The sequence below is a fragment of the Rana temporaria genome, chromosome 1, assembly GCF_905171775.1.
Source record: "Rana temporaria chromosome 1, aRanTem1.1, whole genome shotgun sequence".
NCBI classification, from domain to species: Eukaryota; Metazoa; Chordata; class Amphibia; order Anura; family Ranidae; genus Rana; species Rana temporaria.
In genome coordinates, this window is record NC_053489.1 from 439,844,166 (window position 1) to 439,859,035 (window position 14,870).

Sequence of the window (14,870 nt, forward strand, 5' to 3'; positions counted from 1 at the left end):
TAATGCTTAACTGTAGGGAAAATAAATGTCTCCTAAACATGCACCGTTTAGGAGATATTCACCGTGGATGCAGCCAGTTAAGTCACCAGCGCAGCCTTGCCGGAACTTTAGAGCTTCATGCCGAAACCGAGGGCTCTCGCACGCATGAGCAGGAATGAGGTCATCGCAGCTCCGGGCCAATCACATAGCCAGAGCGTGTGTACACGGAAGATAGACAGGGGGAAGATGTCAGCCCTCTAAGCGGTGACAGTACAGAGCTGGAGAGCTTTGTTCCAAGGTGAGTATTTCATAATGTGCTAAGCGTATGCAATGCATACAATGCATACTAGCACATTATGCCATTTCCTTGCAGGTTTTTTAATTTTTTTGTTTAATTATAAATCCAATGACATCACTAGGTCTCTGAGCTTACAATGATGGTGACAAAGACCAGCAGGGTGCTGTACCTAGCTTTCTTAAAACAGGAAGCTACAAGAATGCCTACATATGAAGCGGAACCTTCAGGATTGAATGAACTGAGAACTAAAAGGGGCCCCTAAAATTGTGAAAGACAGTAAAGCTTGAGTTCAGCTTTAAGCATGCACGATCCAATGACATTTAAAAAGAGTCTGTATACGAAAAACTTTACTTCCCTATTTTATATAGCATGGTGAAGCATTCAAACCTCTGTCCGTTCTTTTATGTGTTTCTGTGCTATGAAGTTTCACCCTTTTGTCCATGGGACAGAAAGCAAGGAGGAAATTTTACAGTTTTGACCACAAAAAAACAGTTTTAAAAAAAGGTCTAAAAAGGGATTTATTATTGCCTCAAACTTCACCACTACTGGTCCACAATTTTTCAGATGCTTAACAGTATTTCTTTTGCCAAAGTCCCCACAGACGCTAAATGGGCATCATCCCAAAAGAAGCTCTTCCAGAAGATTTTAGCCTGTTGTGGACTAGGGCTCTATATTTACCACACAAATTATTACTGCAAAAATGGCTCTCATTTTCCCCTCCCACCTTTTCACAAAGGTGGAGTTACTGTTAATTTTCTTCTGAAAAGGGAAGAATTGACATATAAGCATAGGGGTTGTCTTAAAAAAAATTCTAAAATTCTTGGAACCATGGTTGACATGTACAGAACCAACAAATGTTTCATCACCTGTTTAAGTGTCATGTTCCGTATCTATTGGGCTAAGGGTTCCCAAAGTCCTAAATTATGACATTTATTGTTTCTGATAATGTGACCATGTCAATTCCTTAGATAAGGGTTGTGTAATGTTCATGTTTGTGTAACAGCTGGAGCATATGCTCGTTTATGGTCGTACCATGTAAGGCACAATGTCATGCACTTTATTGGTTTACTTTTGTTTATGTAATAAAGTCACCCATCGGCCACTGCTTGATGGTTTCTCTGTGGTACTATTGAATAATTTTTACAATAAAAATTACCCTATTAAAGAAAAAAAAAAAGAAGAAGGGTATCGACTGCCAACTTTGGAGATGCAGTACTTTTTCTCACTTTCTGTTGCATGTCCATTCAAATGAAAAAAAAAATATATATATATTGGTTATACGTACACTTTAAAGACTCTGTTGCATTTTTTTGTATTAGAAAAACAGAGGTCTTATTGCAGGGTTTGCATTTTTATAATTGTTTTATATAGACATGTGCTAAACCAACGGCAGAATACACACCAAATTATGCCTACATGTACTACAATGTATGAAAAAGCATGTAAAATAGAAGAAGTTTAAACTTCCAAATTTGCATAAGGGATGTCTGGCGTGTGTTAGACACCACAGTGTAGGCCAACTAACTTACTACACCATACTTCGCTCTACATTTTTATTCCAAAGCTCTTGCTCAGAGACTGCTATCATAACTTTTTTATCATTCAAACAGTTACTGGAAAAAAAAAAAAAATTACCCAAAGCCTTCTAGAGAAGTGTCAAATTCCACAAAGGCGGGAGTGACTGATGATCCGTGAAGTCTAATGTCATGCGGCGTTGTCATAGAAACCAGGCACTTTACTCTTGTCAGGGGCACTGTGCTTCCTTCTGCTGATTTTACCAAGCTCCGGCTTATCCGGTAGTGTTTATCGTCTCCCACGCAAAACACGCTGTCAGAGCCCAGACCCTCTGTTGACATGATCATGCTACCTGAGAGACATCCAAAACAAAACAGGTTTGTCAAATTTAAAAGCAAAGCACTTAAAGCCATATTTGCGCAATGTATTCATATGTATGTGTATATATATATATATATATATATATATATATATACACATATACATATACACACACACAAACATATATATATCTATATATATATAAAACTCAACGTGTGTATGTATGTTCCAGCATCACGTCCAAACGGCTAAAGATATTAACATGAAACTTGGCACACATGTTACTTATATGTCAGCAACAGACATAGGATAGGTGGTTTAACCCTTACCCACCCCCATTTGCCATGGTCGGGGTTTTCCTTTAAAGTCCCATTCAACTCTATGGGAAATACATGTTACTTCATAACTTCCAAATGGCTGTAGATATTTCGATAACACTTGGTCACATGTTACTTACTGTATTTGTTGGCGTATATCACTCACTTTTTTACCCTAAAAATAGAGGGTAAACTGTGCCTGCGTGTTATACGCAGGGGGCTATGGAATAATTTTTTTACTGAAACTTCCCTCTTAAAGTTAGGGTGCGTGTTATACGCCTGTGCGTGTTATACGCCGATAAATACGGTATATGTCCACTTAAACTATAGGATAGTTAATTTATCCCTTAACTACCCCCATTTGTGAGGGTCTGGGTTTTTGTTTAAAGTCCCATGCAAATCAATGGGAAATGTATGTTCCCACATAACTTCTGTACGCCTGGAGATATTGCAATAATACCTGGTACACATATTACTTATATGCCAAATAAAAATATATGACAGTTAAATTAACCCTTACCTACACCCTTATATAAAAGATGGGTATATTTATATTACTATGATTTTCCTCCCCAAAAGGTTAAGATAGGAAGACCGGGCAACACCGGGTATTCAGCTAATTATATATATATATATATATATATATATATATATATATATATATATATATATACACACATACACACACACACACACACTTGTAAAATAAATTGGAAGAAAATAGAGTTTTATTTCATTCTTTGTTCCAGCCCGATAGAGAGACTGCTTGTTCACAATAATAATATACAAGCTTCAAAAGTTTGGGATGTAGTGGTGATAAAACAATGATGTATTCTGACATTTCCCTCCCATTTATTACTCACAGTTGAAGTCTATAAAGGATATATGAGCAGCAATAAATTCCTTCATCAGCTGGTAAACCAAACTTTAAAATTAAAGTGGTTGCACTGGCTTTTCTTTTTTTTTTTTTTAAACCAAAACATGTTCTACCCGGATTTACTCTTCTGGGGTCCCTAGCCGTTCATGTCTATTGACACACACAGTGTGGCTTGGCCCCTCCCCTCGCTCTCTTCTCACAGGAATGGATTGACAGCAACAATATCCAATGGCTCCCGTTGTCTCAACAAAGCCTGTGAGAGAGCAGAGAGCCGCTACAGTTGGTAACAGCGCTGGATCATGTGAGGACTTGCGTTAGTTATTTGGGAAGGGGGTGATAATGCTACTGGGACATTTTTTTTTTGCAGGCTTTTTGCAGGAAAAGCATTAAGGTTAAAACATGATTAGGCTTTACAAGCACTTTAAGACTGCTGTACATGACTGCACTTGGTCTTTCAGCTATTGTACAAAAACTTTTGTGACTAAAGCCCATGACCTATTCCCAAACCTACATGGAAAAACTGGCATAGAACCAGAATCTTAAAAAATAAAACCTGCACTATAGTTCCTACCCTGACACTTTAAAATGACCCTTTGCTTTGCCTTTTAAGTTTCGTCCTCCCCAGCTGCACACTCTTTCAGTGCCCTTGCTGCTCCATTTTGCTACTAGGGGTGAAAAGTGAAATGCCTGGCACTCCTAGAAAAAAGGCTCACACCCTTTCCTGCCATGTTAAATTGCTGCTGCAGGGTAACAAGCCACTTGGGCACTCAATGTGGTCACATGGGGGGGGGGGGGGGTCCATTAACAGCACTATGTAAGCTCCATGTCACATTTGGAGTGTAAACAGGAAATGCCCTATTTGCAACCCACAGCCCAGTAAGGGAAAGTAAAGAAGGCAATCTGATTGGTCCTGCACAGTCAAAGCACAGGTTGACTTTAAAGTCATAAATGCCAACAGAATTCTGAAATACTTCTCTTAGCTGCAGAAACTGACACTTTGAAATTCCATATTAGTCAATTATATAATCAGATAACAAATCGTTACTTATGTGATCACTGAATGGGAGAGTTACCGTTCAAACAGAGCCACCGATTGCTCAATCCTTACCTTAAGTAGAGATCACTCAAACAATGCTCAAAGTGGTTGTATACCTCACACATGAAAAATTACCAAAGCATATTCTTCTATAGTGTGTACTTGCCTGAATCCAAACCACCAAGTGTGGTTCCCCTCCGATTTCTCCCCTCTATATCTGCACGAGTCACAGAGAACTCTAATCCTACACAATAGCCCAGCCTCATGTGAGACAGGTTTTCCCCCCTCCAGCACACAGTGGATGACTCACAGCCTTAGCAGGGTATATTTATTTACATCAGTGTGTAGAAGGGGGTGTGTTCCTTCCCTCACTCAGGTCTCAGATTACACCCAGCTCTGTGCTCTATATTGTGCAGTGTGATGTCAGATTCCTGCCCCTTGACTGCTAGACCTGAAAATAATCCTTTGATCTGTGCGTTTTGGAAGACTGTAGAGAAAAGAGGACAGCAGATAAACAGGTACAGCTAGAAGGAATTGTTTCCTCCTTGTGCATCACCGGAGGCCAGTCACTTCACTGGGTATATGTAAGGGTTTACAACCACTTTAACCATTTGGTCATGTGACCAGCCTTTAATAAGAAGCTGGAACTGTGGTCCCTGTAGCAAAGTTATCTTTTACTTTATGCTACCACTTATGACTTAACTTTCAGGTTGGAGTAAAATGGAGTCTTATGCGGACTTTAGATCAGTAATAGCCATTGATTTTAGAGCAATTTAGACAATAGAAGTGAACACAGTTTTTTCTTTTCTTGATTTCTAGTGTGTGTATTTAGGATCAAAATTGTATACACTGTGTACACTAGAGTCACTGTTTTGATTCATTCCCAGGTCTGTGTAGATTGCAGCTCTGCTTTTCAGAAGAATGGCTACAAAATGTGAAAAGGCTTTATCCGTTGGCTGAAAAGAACAATACAAAAAATGCATATGCACCATTTTATATTATCTGACAAAACAATATTTTTAGAAATGTTATAGTACGACCATAAAAAAAACTAAAACTAAACTAAAACGGCTAACCACCATACATCCCCTTGAAACATGAAGGCCCAGTATGCACAGCATCGTATTTGGTTCTCCTTTTAGATTGTTATTCAAGCGATTAGTATGCTGCAGTGTTCGTGTAACTAGAGAACATGTTCCTTTTCAGTTTTCCATTCCAACGTGTCAATATATTTAGTGTCTACATATAATCCTAACTAAATGCACAATACAATTAGTAGAATAACTTTGTGCAAATTAAAAGGACAATTGCTGGTCAATTACTCACTGTAAGCTCCCCTAAAATTCAACATTTAACCCATGGAAAGTCATTTTGAGGACTTGGTTAAATGATCCTTTGAATTAGTAAATACAGAGTCAGCTTTAGCAGCCCTAATTAAAACGTTTGGGGCAGCATCAGTAGAACGTCATCCAAGCTATGCTGAATGGAAAGACACAGAATATATCCTCGTCATCAATATGTCAGAGCAGCATGTAGGAAAAGTGGGCCGCGAGTGTGTGGGAAGACTCAGGAGTGGAAATACTCAAACAGATTGTATTTCCATCTTATCTGTGGCTAAACTGTCATTTTGGAACAGACGAGCTGACCTGACAGTTGTTCAAACTTTGGAAGCTGAAAACAAAATACGCAATTTAAAGCAGGGGAGGAATGAAAAACACAGGGAGCGCTTGATTAAAATATCCATACGATAAAAGCAGAAATATTTTACAATTTCTAGTAACCAGAAAGAAGCATATTAACACCACATTGGTGGGCACACATTATGATCTTGGTCATTTATTGAAAAATACTGAAAAAAAAAAGAAATTACAAACTCACTGCAACATATTTTTAAAGCCAATTTAACCATAAAAAGGGTCAACACCGAATATATACAACAGTGCCAGATTTCTGTAGCTAAAACCTAGCAGGGCAAGGACATTCTTTCCGCAAGGCAGACCCTTCCCAATAAGCATTCTATAGTCAAATAACATCTTCACAACAAAAAGTGCATATTCCCTTTCATCTATTGTTTGTGCATTGTTGGTCTGCATGCATATAGTGAATACCATTTTGTGTATATTTTGATTATAATTGTTTGTTTAAAAAAAAAAAAAATCCTCTGCATAGCTCACTTAACAAGGCTTTTGAAGAAGCGTGGGTACACGCGAAACATGTCAAGTCCTTCTATCTTCCAATTGAATGCACATTACCGCAAGTGTTGAACCTTACCTCCAGGACAATTTTGCTACGATTATATCAACTACCCTGGAAGCGTATTCACTATGGTTCTTCCATTAGCTTTATTAATGTTTTTTAAATCCTTTTGGATGTTTGTTTAACCACTTGTTGCCCGCCCTATTACAAATTGACGGCGGCAAAGTGGTTTCAATATCCTGACTGGACGTCATATGACGTCCTCAGGATATTGAGCCGCTGCACACCCCCGGGGGCGCGCATTGTGGGGATCGTTGTTGCAGGGTGTCAGTCTGACACCCCGTAACACCGATCTAGGTAAAGAGTCTCTGACGGAGACTCTTTACCACGTGATCAGCCGTGTCCAATCACGGCTGATTGCGATGTAAACAAGGAGAGACGGTTATCGGATTTTCCTCACTCACGTCTGTCAGACGGGAGACCCGATCTGCGATGCGCCACTTCCGGCACCTAGAGACAAACTGGAACGAAGCCGGAAATGGTTTTGTTCCAGTCTCCTGAATGTAAACACGGAAGCAACGTTACTTCCGGTTTACTTGGCTGCTAGATTCTCTGCTAAAAAATATATATTTAATGTTTGGGGGTTCCATTAGAACCACCATAATGACTACAGGGCTGCAATAAATGTGTGTCGTTTATATCTACCAGGAGACTAGCTAGTTAAGTTGGTCATACACGGTTAGAAAATCATTAAAAATAAATAAAAAAAATAGTTAACACAAACATGAGCTGTAGATTTGTTCAAAGAGTTTTCGATCAATTCCACTGCTAATGATTCGAAAATCTTTTGTTTCAAAGCAAAAAAACTGACACGTTGGTTTGTTTTTTTGACGTACAAATTTGCATTTTAAAAACTGAAATTAGCCCACTAACAATTCGAATGTTGACCGATCGAGCACATCGAACGATATATTCCAACCATGTATGGCCAGCTTAAAGGGTTTGTAAAGGAATTTTTTTTTTATCTTAATAGCTTCCTTTACCTTAATGCAGTGCTGTTTTCATGTCCTCGTTGTTCATTTTTGCTCTCAAGTTGCTGTAATTCTTCTCTGATCTCCACATTTCCTGGTTGTCTGTTTCCTGATAACCACAGTACTGGGAGCTTTCTCTCTGTGGTCACTAATCAAGGAGGTGGGATTACTGTGTGTCTAAAACCCCACAGCACCAATCAGTTTCGTTTTCCAAACCATCACTGCCCTGTATTGGCTCTGTGGCTCTGTACATCACAGAAGCAGGAAACAACATGCAAAAACGAAACTGCAGGTACATTATATGATTGATTTGTATCTATTTTCAATCATTTTTAAAAGGAATCAGTTAACTATTATGTCTGTAAACAGTCATTTCAGCAAAAATTTTTTTTTCCTTTACAACTCCTTTAAGTCTAGTTAGTCCACCCAAAACTGATAGTTCAGCATTTTAGAAAAGCTGTTAGCACCTAACAGCTTCTTATATATCTCAGGTTCTCACTGTTGGATTTTTTTAATCTATGTTGTGTAAATAATGAATTAGTGGATGCTGGACCTTGCAAAGGTCAGTGAAAAACCCAAAACTCCGGGGCAGAGTTAGGAACTACTATAGTTAGGTCTCATTATTTTTGTAGAATACACAGCACTATGCATAGAACTTAAAAAAAAAAAAACACACTTTAAGACAGATATTTTATTAAACCTCCTTACTTCTCATTTCTGGTTCATAGCTGAGAGAACTAGGCTTGTGTACTCTGTACTGTTTCAATAATCGCTTGTCCCAAGCTGCACAGTTCAAAGGGTTTCCAAGACGGAGGAACTCTCTAAAAGAACAAAAAAAAAGAAGCAAACAGGAATGAAGACAAACGCTTGTTTTAGAACCAAGTTCATTTGCAGCATTGATCACATTGGTCTGACATGCTGAAAAATCTCTGCATGATTAGCTCAGAAAAAATAAAGCTCTGAAGGAAAATGACTCGAGCCATTAATTGAACAAATTGCAGAAAGAATAGGCAGTTTTGCTTAATGTAAAAGTAGTTGCAAGTGACCATACGCACAGGTGATCTCTCCAGTGCTTGCTTAGTACATGGGCATACAGGTTCATAACTTAGAATTAAAGTTTCCCCTCCAAAAGTGATCAGCCAAAAATCTTGTGTTACCATAATGTGCCCCATACATAATGGCTGCCTTACCCAGTTAACACACCTTAGGCTGGCCATACAATACACAATTTTCTTGTCAAATTTTCCTTTAGATTTACCAAAGCCATATAATATGAAGTTAAACCTAAACAAACACTTTAAATTTATATGCAGGTAAATCAAAAGCAAATCAAAGAAAACCGTATAATGTTTGGTCAGCCTTAAAATGTTGCTAAACCCACAACAGTAAAATCAGTCTGTATATGCACTAAAGCATGCTTGTTATACAGACTGTGGAACCTAAGGGGTTAAGCCTCCACATTTTGTAAAAAAGCCGTTTGATCCTGTCTTCTCTGATCCTCCCCTTCTTCCACTGTCCCGATAATTACCTGATAACACAGAGCCTATAGAGTCGGGCTGCACATGCTCAGTTGGTGTGTGTTTTGCTAGAGAGGTTTTCTCTTTTTTTGGAGGAGTGCATGTGATCAGCACAGGGCCAATCAGCACTGTCCAGACAGAGTCAGGGGTCTTGCAGTCTCATAGGAGAGTCAGAAAACTCCTCCTACAAGCTTTAACCAGTGCTTGGCTGGACACTGCTAGAAGTCACAAGACTGATATACACAGGTAGGGTCCTGGGTTTTGTAACACTTTAAAGTATCCTGGGTACCCTAGGATACTACAAGAGATTTTCTCCTGTCAGAGATTTACAATATTAAGGAAAACAATTTGCAAGGACCTACAAATCCAAGCAATGAACTGCAGGAATATCTAAGAGGATAACGGCAGAGGTGCACCGAATTTAAATTTTGGTGCCAAAACCGAAATTTCAGGATGCACTTGGCTGAAACGGAAAATTACAGTTTTTACAAAATATATATACCGTATATACTTGCGAATAAGCCGAGGCACCTAATTTTACCACACAGATCTGGGAAAACGTATTGACTCGAGTATAAGCCTAGGGTGGGAAATGCAGCAGCTACTGTAAGTGGAAAAGAGGGTCAACAATGCCCATTTGCAGTCTCACTGTGCCCATCTGCAGCCTCACTGTGCCCTCACTCATTTATCTTTGCTCCTCCGCTGTGTCATGCTGCAGTCGGCGGCCGTCCATTGTAACAAAGCCCTGCCTCCTCCTCAGCCATGATCGAGTATCCCTGTGTCATGCTGCAGTCGTCGGCTGTCCATCGTAACAAAGCCCCGCCTCCTCCTCGTCCATGATAGATGGAACACTGAACCCAGCATTATATCAGTGTTCAGTCTATCGGAGATGAGGAGCAGGCAGGGCTTTGTTACAAAGGACGGCCGCCGACTGCAGCATGACACAGTGGGATACTCGAGTATAAGCCGAGGGGGGCTTTTTCAGCACAACAAAAAGTCGGCTTATATTTGACTATATATGGTATATATGTTTATATAGAATTTTATTATATTCAACTTTTTAATTAATATCATGAATTTAAATGAATATGAACTTATTGCCAACCATTATCAGAACCTTTAGCACAAGAAAAGCTCTAGAAAAATGCATCCCTTTAAATTCTATGTATTCTATGTGGTTCCCTGCACTTCCGATGTGGTCTTTAACCGCTTGCCGACCGCCCATTGTAGTTTTACAGCAGCAGGTTGACTCGGCTGCGCAAAATCACGTAGTAGAACGTGATTTTGCATTGCGGCCACAAGGGGGGCCAGGGGACCCGCGATCGCTTGTGACAGAGCGAGAACCGGGAGAGATGTGTTGTAAACACACAGCTCCCGGTTCTTTCAGGGGGAGAAATTACTGATCGTATGTTCATACAATGTATGAACAGCGATCAGTCATTTCCCCTAGTCAGTCCCACCCCGCCCTTCAGTTAGAACACAATGAGGGAACATAATTAACCCCTTGATCGCCCCCTAGTGTTAACCCCTTGCCTGCCAGTGACATTTTTACAGCACTGATCGCTATAAAAATGCCAATGGTCCCAAAAAGTGTCCGATATAAGGTCGCAGTACCGATATAATTCACAGATCGCCGCCATTACTAGTAAAAAAAAATATTAATAAAAATGCCATAAAACTATCCCCTATTTTGTAGACGCTATAACTTTTGCGCAAACCAAACGCTTATTGCGATTTTTTTTAACGAAAAATATGTAGAAGAATACGTATCGGCCTAAACTGACGAAATATAATATATATATATATATATATATATATATATATATATATATATATATATATATATATATATATATATATATATTTTTTTTTTTTTTGGGGGATATTATAGCAAAAAGTAAAAAATATTAAAAAAATATCAAAATTGTCGCTCTATTTTTGTTTATAGCGCAAAAAATAAAAACCGCAGAGGTGATCAAATACCACCAAAAGAAAGCTCTATTTGTGGGAAAAAAAGGACGCCAATTTTGTTTGGGAGCCACGTCGCACGACCGCGCAATTGTCAGTTAAAGCGACGCAGTGCCGAATCGCGAAAAGTGGCCCGGTCATTGACCAGCAAAATGGTCCGGTGCTGAAGTGGTTAAAATTTTTTAATAAATATAAAACAGACCAAAAATGCACCTCCCCAATGAAATGCACTGTAAACGCATATATAACTCATGAACTGTGGTTTATAAGTTATTGATGCGTTTTCAGTGTTCACTGTCACATTTTGGATATGTTTGAGTCACATGACCAAAGAAAAACACACCATTAGCACAGTAAAATCGTGTGAGTCTCGGTGGCCTTTATCAGCACCTTTTTTTCTATCGGCACAATTCTGATAAATCCATTTATCAGATATGTTTCGGCCAGCTAAATTTCTGTGCATCTCTACTTAATAGGACAATGTCCTACCAACCTAATACGATTGCCAATATTGTGAATTTTTTTTGCGAGAAAGCCATTTAGAAAACTGGAATTGTCTTTAGCTAACTTAACTACTTACCTTAGTACCATAGGTTCTAATGCTTGAGATGCTAGCCTCTCAAACATACGTTGGAGTGGAGGGTGTAATGCATGGTCCTCATCAGCTAGGGCAGCACTGCACCTGTGCAACAGACGGGCATGGAGGCCTCCCTCACACATAACTTGCTGATTCCTTTCTGTGTGTACTAATGACTGTAAGATGTTTGCAACTGCCAACTGAAGATCTAAGGCATGCTGTAGAGACAAAAGTGAAGAAAAAAAGGCATTAGGAATTATGGCTCTAGAGTATATTTGCTGAGCCACTTAAGGATCTTAGTTAAGATGACACCAGTGAGAAGCAGTAGGACAGTACAAGTGAAACTTGAAACATTTTAATATCGTGCAAAAGTTCATTTATTTCACGAATGCAAGTTTGGTAAAACTAATATATATGAGATAGACTCATTACATGCAAAGCAAGATAGTTCAAGCCCTGATTTGTCATAATTGTGATGATTATGACTTCCAGCTCATGAAAACCCCAAATCCACAATCTCAGAAAATTCGAATATTGTGAAAAGGTGCAATATTCTAGGCTCAAAGTGTCCCACTCTAATCAGCTAATTAAGCCATAACACCTGCAAAGGGTTCCTGAGCCTTTAAATGGTCTCTCAGTCTAGTTCAGTAGGAATCACAATCATGGGAAAGACTGCTGACCTGACAGTTGTGCAGAAAACCATAATTGACACCCTCCATAAGGAGGGTAAACCTCAAACGGTAATTGCAAAAGAAGTTGGATGTTCCCAAAGTGCTGCATCAAAGCACATTAATAGAAAGTTATGTGAAAGGGAAAAGTGTGGAAGAAAAAGGTGCACAAGCAGCAGGGATGACAGCAGCCTGGATAGGATTGTCAGGAAAAGGCCATTCAAAAGTGTTGGGGACTTTCAAAGGAGTGGACTGAGGCTGAAGTCAGTGTATCAAGAACCCCCCACACAGACGGATCCTGTACATGGGCTTCAAATGTCCTATTCCTCTTGTCCAACCCCTCCCGAACAACAATGTCAGAAGCATCTTACCTGGGCTAAAGAAAAAAAACACACCTGGTCTGTTGCTCAGTGGTCCAAAGTCCTCTTTTCTGCAAATTTTGCATCTAATTTGGAAACCAAGGACCCAGAGTATGGAGGAAGAATGGAGAGGCACACACTGCAAGATGCTTGAAGTCCAGCGTGAAGTTTCCACAGTCTGTTGATTTGGGGAGCCATGTCATCTGCTGGTGTTGGTCCACTGTGCATCATTAAGTCCGGGGTCACCGCAGCCGTGTACCAGGAGATTTTGGAGTGCTTCATTCCGCAGACGAGCTCTATGGGGATGCGGACTTCATTTTCCAGCAAGACTTGGCACCTGCCCACACTGCCAAAAGCACCAACACCTGGTTCAATGACCGTGGGATTACTGTGCTTGATTGGCCAGCCAAACTCGCCTGACCTGAACCCGATAGAGAATCTATGGGGCATTGCCAAGAGAAAGATGAGAGACATGACACTGAACAATGCAGAAGAGCTGAAGGCCGCTATTGAAGCATCCTGGTTTTCCATACCACCTCAGCAGTGCCACAGGCCGATAGCTTCCATGCCAATGCCGCATTGAGGCAGTAATTGCTGCAAAAGGGGCCCAAACCAAGTACTGAGTACATATGCATGCTTATACTTTTCAGAGGTCCGATATTGTTCTATGTACAATCCTTGTTTTATTGATTGCATGTAATCTAATTTTCTGAGATTGTGGATTTGGGGTTTTCATGAGCTGTAAGCCATAATCACCACAATTATGACAAATCACGGCTTGAACTATCAAATATTCGTTTTACCTTTTAAGTTGCATTAATTAAATAAATGAACTTTTGCACGATATTCAAATTTTTAGAGTTCCAACTGTACAAGTTGTCCCTAAATGTTTATTTTTTAAGGGGTTGTAAAGGTTCGTTCTTTATTTCCTAAATAGGTTCCTTTAAGCTAGTGCATTGTTGGTTCACTTACCTTTTCCTTTGATTTCCCTTCTTTGTCTGAATTTCTCACTTCCTGTTTCTCCTCAGTAAACTTGCCACCATCATCCGAGCGGTGGTTAGTCAGCCAGAACAGCTTACTGAGGAGGAACAGGAAGTGAGAAATTCAGACAAAGAAAAAAAACATTTAGAAGGGAAATCAAAGGAAAAGGTAAGTGAACCAACAATGCACTAGCTTAAAGGAACCTATTTAGAAAATAAAAAACAAACCTTTACAACCCCTTTAATGGAGGAAAAAAAATAAAAATGAATTAGACTTTTTGAAAACAAGGTGAACCTAAATCTCCTGCTACATTGCAAGTCAAACAATTAAATTAAATATAACAATATGTAAATTAAGATACATTTGATAAAATACTTTCTCACATTGCTATGGGTTGCAAAGTAAGTGAGATTTCACGCGCATCATGCTTTGATAAGGAATCTATTCTAGCCATGTACCATTAAAATGAAATTTGGACTTAATTCTAACTACTCTGAAAACTATCCCCTAGCCCTCTTCTAACACCTATGCTTACTAACCTATGAAAAAAATAACTATTTACCTCTTTTCTGCCAGCATCGGTCCAGTCACATAATCCCACCCCCATGTGCCAGCCAGCACAGCTGCAGGGGAGAGGTGGGAGCACCAACAATGGATGGGCCATTAAAGCTTATGGGTAACATTACCACTTGAAAATAGGTAAACATCTTTCTTACACAGGTTAGCAAGCATAAGTGTAAGGCCTTGTACACACGAGAGGATCTATCCGCTGGAATTGATCTGCGGATCAGTTCCAGCGGATAGATCCGCTGGTGTGTACAACCCAGCGGATATTTTTCCGCAGATTTTTTTCGGGCCGACCGATTTCCAGCGGATAAAAATTTCTTAGCATGCTAAGAAATCTATCCGCTGGAATCGGCTCCAGCGGATCGATCCGCTGGTCTGTACAGACTCACCGGATCGATCCGTCCGAACCCATCCCTCGCATGCGTCGTAATGATTCGACGCATGCGTGGAATTCCTTATATGACAGCGTCGCGCACGTCGCCGCGTCATCATCGGGGAGGGCATAGTTTTATGAGAAGTTAGAGATAAGGCTGTTAATTAAAGATACATGTTCAGGATCTCAATTTGAAGGGGGAAAAAAGAACCGTAAATGAGAACAGTGAATTTCTATTTCTTTCTCGAACTAAATGAATGGGGGGGGGGGGGGATATTGCTCTTTAATCT

The 14,870-nt window shown here is 39.7% G+C and overlaps 1 protein-coding gene across 5 annotated transcripts in view; it reads right to left on the reverse strand.

Annotated features, from left to right (window-relative positions):
• Positions 1-14,870, reverse strand: part of WDFY3 (WD repeat and FYVE domain containing 3) — a 365,507-nt gene that overhangs the window by 151,242 nt on the left and 199,395 nt on the right. For all 5 annotated transcript variants that reach the window (XM_040326535.1, XM_040326529.1, XM_040326514.1 and 2 more), the window contains 3 exons: positions 11,636-11,850; positions 8,279-8,391; positions 1,913-2,144 (listed from right to left, as the gene is read on the reverse strand). In XM_040326535.1, the coding sequence (XP_040182469.1) occupies positions 1,913-2,144; positions 8,279-8,391; positions 11,636-11,850 (560 nt within the window). The remainder of the gene's footprint in view (positions 1-1,912; positions 2,145-8,278; positions 8,392-11,635; positions 11,851-14,870) is intronic.